This window comes from Corvus brachyrhynchos, unplaced genomic scaffold, assembly GCF_000691975.1.
Source record: "Corvus brachyrhynchos isolate BGI_N302 unplaced genomic scaffold, ASM69197v1 scaffold281, whole genome shotgun sequence".
Lineage (NCBI taxonomy): Eukaryota > Metazoa > Chordata > Aves > Passeriformes > Corvidae > Corvus > Corvus brachyrhynchos.
Genome location: NW_008236509.1, coordinates 1,428,681 through 1,435,254, shown reverse-complemented (window position 1 = coordinate 1,435,254; position 6,574 = coordinate 1,428,681). Strand labels below are relative to the sequence as shown.

General features: G+C 42.4%; 1 protein-coding gene across 1 annotated transcript in view; it reads right to left on the bottom strand.

The window, feature by feature from the left end:
• TEAD1 (TEA domain transcription factor 1) overlaps positions 1 to 6,574 on the bottom strand; it is a 153,871-nt gene that overhangs the window by 35,014 nt on the left and 112,283 nt on the right. Inside the window, 2 exon segments of the mRNA XM_008644058.2 lie at positions 5,609 to 5,671; positions 5,760 to 5,822. Coding sequence (XP_008642280.1) covers positions 5,609 to 5,671; positions 5,760 to 5,822 — 126 coding nt within the window.

The window sequence follows — 6,574 nt, the reverse complement described above, 5'->3', positions numbered from 1 at the left end:
TCATTAAATCCTGCTGGAGCCTAAGGTATTCCTTGGATAGGTCCCATCTGGCCCTGACCTGGTTTGACCCTACGTAGTTCATGAGCTCAGATGGGATTGCTGCTGCCCAGGAATGACACAGTAGTAAGCAACAGGCTGCACTCAGACTCCTGCCTTCCCCTCCACTTACAAAAGTCTTCTGCACTGTGGTACATAATTAATAATGAATGTTATCAAGGTGGATTTAGAGTACAGTCAGTGGAAAACTGGTCTAGCTCCACTAAATTCCTAAAATATCATCTCTGTAGAGGAGATCAAGATGTGCCTCATGTTTTAGCTGACTGCTGCTGGCTGCAGTTGCACACACTTTGTTTTTGGAAGATATAAGCTCTAAGCATCTTATGCAAGGAGACTACAACTTTTAATGAATCAGGCCCTTGAGGTTTGCTTTTCACAATTAGTTTTGGAATGCAAAATACATAGTTAAATTAGATAATAATAATTCCCCAGTATCATCCAATTATAAATCTTAGTATCTATAAAAGCCCCGCATGAAACAAGAGTTCTACATGACAAGCACAAAAGGATTTGTGCCTGACTTTCTTTTAATCCAACATAAACAGAATAATAATTCAATCAATCAGTTCAAACAAGTTCGTAAGCAAAAAATAAAAACTCTTATCCTAGAATGATAAATGGGGCTTTGAATACCATGTTATCTATGACTTTGGGAGAAAAAAAATCTAAGACAGTATGTGGAAAAGTAAGCACAACAGAACAGTATTAATTCAAGAAGCCCTAAAACCTGTACCAGTATTTAAAATGCAAAACTTTTCATGTAAGGAAAAAAAAAAAACACCATAAGAAACAACAATTTGCTCACAAAATGGATGTTACAGTAACACTAGCATAAAATAGCTTCCTAATAAGCAATTTTGCAGATGTTATTTCTGCTCAGATCTCGTATTGATTCAAATAACCTTTACAATAATTAGCTGTAGCTCAAAAAAGATAAACAAATCATGACAATATACAATTGTTCTGGACAAAAGATAGAGAGCACTTCAGTGTTTCTAGCCCTGATCTCCAATTTGCTTATTATTAGAGAAGACAGGAGTAAATACAAAAGCTGGCTATTTCAGCCAGGCAATAGCTAATGCCAAGAAGAGAATGCGCATTCAAAGCTGTCCCAACTTGCTGCCTAATGAGTAGCAATTAATCCATCTTATTGTATTTCAAAATGCTGAAGACTCCATTCACATCAAAGGGAATTTTTCAAGGCTTTTATCATTGTTCATTTAAAAAAGTATAGAGCTATCTTTAGCATTTTATAATTGACAACAATATTTTCTTTTTATCCCTAAATGCGGAATGTAGAATAATGGATTTAAAAACATGTAATACATGTGAACTGTAGGCATTTTAATGTGGGGTTTTTTGTCTCTGTCTAATTAATCTTGCACTATGAAAAAAATCTGATATGAAAGCCTAAGATAGATGTACATCCTGCTGTGAACACCTTTACTCTCTGTTTACGTACAGCTTCCAATCCATCTTTTGTCCTGAATGGATAGAGGTGACTTTGGCTCCCTGTCAGTGCAAAGGTGGAAAATGCTGCGACCTGACACTATGGACTGGTGTATTTGACACAGAAACACAACACTGGGGGGTAAAAATTCTGCTTTGCCTCCTCCAGCTTCTGCGTGAGAGGAAATGCCATGAAGAGGAGCCGCCTTTCAGATCTGTCTCCAAGGACAACTTTGTCTCAGCCTCTCTTCCCGTTTTCATGAGATTAAATTTCTCTAACTTCAGGAAGATTTTAATAACTTCAGTATATTAAGATTAAAATCTCTAAAATAGGAGTATTTTCCTGCTGTAAAGGGGATTAAAATGTACAACATCCCTGGAAGGGCTGAGGGGACGCTCTTTACTGGTGGTCTTGAAAGGCAGCAATAGCATTTATGGGTGACACTTGGCTTTCTTGCAGGCTAAGGATCCATCCATCCATCCATCCACAGTGGCTGCAGGTACTTCTCATTGAAGAAAAGGGACTTTGCTGGACCAAGCAGACTTCATGGCATGCAGGTGAGATTTCAGCCTCTTAGAAAAGCTTCCAGTGCCATGGGTGCAGATAGCTCTGAAATCCTTCCATCCATGTGGATTTTTGCAGAAGATAAACACAACAAGATTTGCCCAAGTTCTCTCCTCTCCATGAGCAGATTTCAGACCAAGGCAGGACAGTAATATCTCTTGGTAAAAAATAAACTCAGCATCTAACTTGGGGAATCAGGGTTACTTGTACCAACACTGTCAAGCTAAGAGGCCAGGATCTGGGGCCAACGGGACAGATCAGATCAGACACATCTCAAAAGAAAATTGACACCAGATGCATATGGGATTTTTTTAAAGTGGTAACTGCTTCCATGGGTGCCACCAATCACAGGTTTTGCCAGTGGCAGCTCACTGTTAAAAGGGTGAGTTGGCCTGGGTGGGAAGCATAGAATCATCAGATGGTTTGGGTTGGAAAGGACCTTAAAAATCATCTAGTTCCAACCCCACTACTAAGTGGGACTTTCAAGAAGTGTCACCTCCCACTAGACCACGTTGCTCCGAGCACCATCTAGCCTGGCCTTGAACACTGCCAGGGATGAGGCATCCACAGCTTCTCTGGACAACCTGTGCCAGTGCCTCGCCACCCTCATAGTAATTTTTTTCCCTGTATCTTAATTTAAACCTATTCTCTTTCAGTTTGAAGCCATTCCCCCTTGTCCTGTCACTATGTGCTCATGTAAAAAGTCACTCATGTAGAATACTGTGCATCCTATCTTCTCCTTGGTCACCCCTTCACCAGGGAATGCGGACAGCAAGAGCCCATCATCTTCCTGAGGATATTGATGAGGCAGTTCAGGCTACTGCCAAAACTGGTCCCTGTTGAAACAATGAGCACTCAGAGGTGCTGGAATGTATCCACCTTGTCTTCCTTTTGCACCAGTGATGTCCTACTCAGGCAGCTTTTGAAGTCCTCCGCAAACTGCTTTAGCACGGGGGAGCTGGACTAAAAGATCTCCAGAGGTCCCTTTCAGTCCTAACTAGTCCATGATCCTGGGTGATTTTGTGTGACAGTGGACCATACAGATGGCTCAATACAGGAATAATAAAAAACCAGGCAGTAGCACTAACAAAATGTCTGGAGAAGCAAAGTTCCATCTCAGGTTCAAAACCAGCAGCTTCTACCACTTCCAGGGAGTAATTGCAGCAGGCAAGAGGAACAACAACTCTCTTCTTCATAAGGCAGCTCTCTTACGGCAGCTCCTTACACCAAAGTTTCATCTCTTCCATGTGGGGAGGAAAAGGCCTGTGGGAAGCTGCCCCTTCTGCAGAAGGGACCAGTGCAAGGGGGCAGGTGTCATGCCACGGCTCCTGGTTCCCTGAGACCAACACTGGCAAGGAAAAGAAGAGGGAGGTAGGGAGAGCCTGGCTCCTTCACCCTTTGTGGGCCCTCTTTACGCTGGGGGCTATGTCAGGGCTCCTGAGGGAGCTAATTCCACGGGCAGCCTGGGGACGCAGGAGCAGGGCTAGGACAAGCAGCCTGGGACCCATCAGCCAGCAAGACCCACTGAGGGAGGGCTGAAGTAGCTTTTGTCAGCAAGGCCAGGGGCCAGCAAGCCTCTGTCACCTGTGTGCATTCTGTTCCCACCATGGTGTCTCAGAGAGCTGAAGCAAATACCCCTGCTGAGTGTCAGGGCCTGGAGCTGGGGAATCTTCCTGAAGCCATCAGTTCCTAGCAGTGAAACGGCAGCTGCTCCGCTTTCTACTCAGCACTGGGGGAGCTGCAGCCCATGGACAGGTGGGAAAGGGCAACAAGGTATGAAGCCCTTACAAAATATTTTGTTGTCCAAACAGATCTTCCCTTCTTCAGGCGACTCCTTAGAAAGAAAATTCATCCCAGATCTCTATTTACTGCAAATGTCATCTAGACTAGATGAAATATTCTTGGGATTTGGCTACCTCTTTCTTCTTTGGAAAGCTTCAATAAAAATCAGACAGCAGGTGCAGTACTTAAAAATGGTTTTTGCTTGGTAAGTGTCTTCACATTTTAAGGTATTTTGGTCATTCAGAAAGGGAAATATTTTAGAACAGTAAATCCAATAATTGTGTTCAGCTCCTAGGCCTGTATTTGGTACCTATGTGGGCTTCCTGGTTTTTGCAGCCCTCTAAAACTCCAAGAGCTGCTGGTGCTGAGCACCTCTGAAAGTAAGGCCACCTACTTACATACTTAATTTTAGGCATCAAGGCTTGACAATTTGAGCTTAAAATGCTACATATCTCTGTATTATTGCACCCTCGGTTAAAAAGCAGTACTTTTAAGTTTTCTTAGTCGTTCTTTAAGAACCCCAACTGCTCAGCCAGTGCAGCTAAAAAGCCAGCCACCAACAGCCAGACAAGCTTGCCAGCATGCTGCCCATGAAGAACCCAGTGCTTCTGTCAGGGAAGCCTGTTACAAAGCCAGGCTGTTATTCCTGCGCTGCAGTTCAAGGATGGGGGTAAGCATCCGCAGTGCTCACCACTCAGGACCGGGAAATCACTTCCCGAAACGTTATGCTTTCCAGCTAGAACAAAAACGTGATTTGTTCTCATCTGGGTGAAGAAGAAGAAAAAAATCCACTCACATTAAAAAAAAAAAAAAAAAAAAGAGGGAGGGAAGTAAAAGATTTACAAGTTTCTTAGCTTTTTCTAAGAAAAAAAAAAAAAAAGAAAAGGATAGCAAAAACTGCAAAACTCCATCTTCCACTTTTAAATAGTGTGGGAAAAACCCCAAAAAATCTCAAGATCTCTGCTGGAAAACTTGAAAAAACAAGCAATCCAAGAAACCCCTATTAAGCATTTCCAAGAGGTTCTTTTTAGCCTTAGAATCTATTTTATGGAAGGCAGAGAAAACGGGGTCCTATAGAATTCATCATGTCAGATTAAGCAAACATACTTAATATTCCCTGAACAGGACTCTGACTGAGGCTCTCCAAAGATTAAATGTCAATAATTTACTTTAAAAAAAATTAAATTTCAGGGAATTTTGTAAATAGTGCATAATTTGAGGTGATACTAGATTGTAGTCTAGAAACACCATAGCGCAATCTGGATAAGCTGTGCTCTCTGGCACTTGGAATAAATGATCTGGTTTAAGTATTCTTGATGGCAGTTCAGAAGCACAGACAAAAAACATTTGGGAATGGAAAACAATTAGCCCAATTACCCCTCTGGAAAAAGCAAAAAAAAAAAAAGATAAAAAGCATCTACACAACTCTGCAAAACCCCTGTGTATTTAAATACACTCCTAGCACTCAACTGTTAAAAAGTAAAACAAAAAACGGACTAACGGGTTAAAAATCAGGTTTAGGTGCTGAGCTGTTACAAAGAGGAGTTCACTTGGCATTTGGACAGTGTTAAAACAACGTTTTTAATGTGGATGCTAGTGTAGAACCCGGGGATTAAACACAAAGAGACGCAGACAGCTCCCACATGCAGGAAAAGGAGGTTACAGGCACAGCAGCCCCAGCGCTTGCCCATCACCGCGGGGAGGAGGAAGGGACAGGCATAGCAACCACAAGCCCAAAAGCAGAAAAGCGCATACCTTCAGCTTGGAATGAAAATCACGAGATTTCCTTCTGGCAAGAACCTGAATGTGACTAGACACCTGCAGGGTAGGGGAAGGGAGGAAACAAAGGAAAAGCCTGTAACCATGGAGATGAAAAGCCCCCTACAACTGGGCAAGCCAAACGTACCTTAATGGCGGCTTGAATTTCTCGAACTTTCTTTCTTGCTAAGACCTGTATGTGACTAGACACCTACATTGTTCAGGTTTATAGGGGGAAAAAAAACAACAAACAAAAGAAAAACAAAAAGCAAATCAAATTTTTAATGTCTATTTTTTCTTAAAGAAAAAAAAGGAAAAAAAAGAAACTTTTCCAAGGGGAGGAAGTTATTTGCATCTTCAGTAAGCTCTGCTGTTAAAGATACCACATTCCCAGCCAGATACCAAGCTCTTAGCACTGAGGCTTAACAATACAGGTCATCATTGCAGTGACTTGATTAAGGAAATAAAAAAGAGAAAGGAAAAAAAAGTGTAACCCACCAGGTTGTGCATTCAGCTACAAGATAGAAGACACAGTTCACAGCTGGACACAGCCCACGTGCTTTGGTACTGATCCCATCCATGCCCAGGCCCTGAGCTCTCATGTGGGGAGCCCAAAGGATTTCTACCCCATCTGCTGGGGATGCAGATGCCCACTCTGACCATTTGCCACTAGGCTTGAGACATAACTTGGCACCAAGAAATTTTATTCATTATTTATTGTGCTCTGCAGCTCCAATGAGGAGAGACTCAGGCTCCATTTTGACTCCACTGAAATGCTTTAAATTCTGGCACAAATGATAAAATACTGGCACAACACAGGTCCCTGAACCCCTGCTGGTTTCCTTGGTAATCTCAGCATCAAGTCTGCCCACAAAACTTTTGTGTAACTGGGGACCAGTAACTTGACATCAGTTTGAGTGATGCCCAGGTCTGGCCCATGGCTGTTTTGCCCAGAAATTTGTG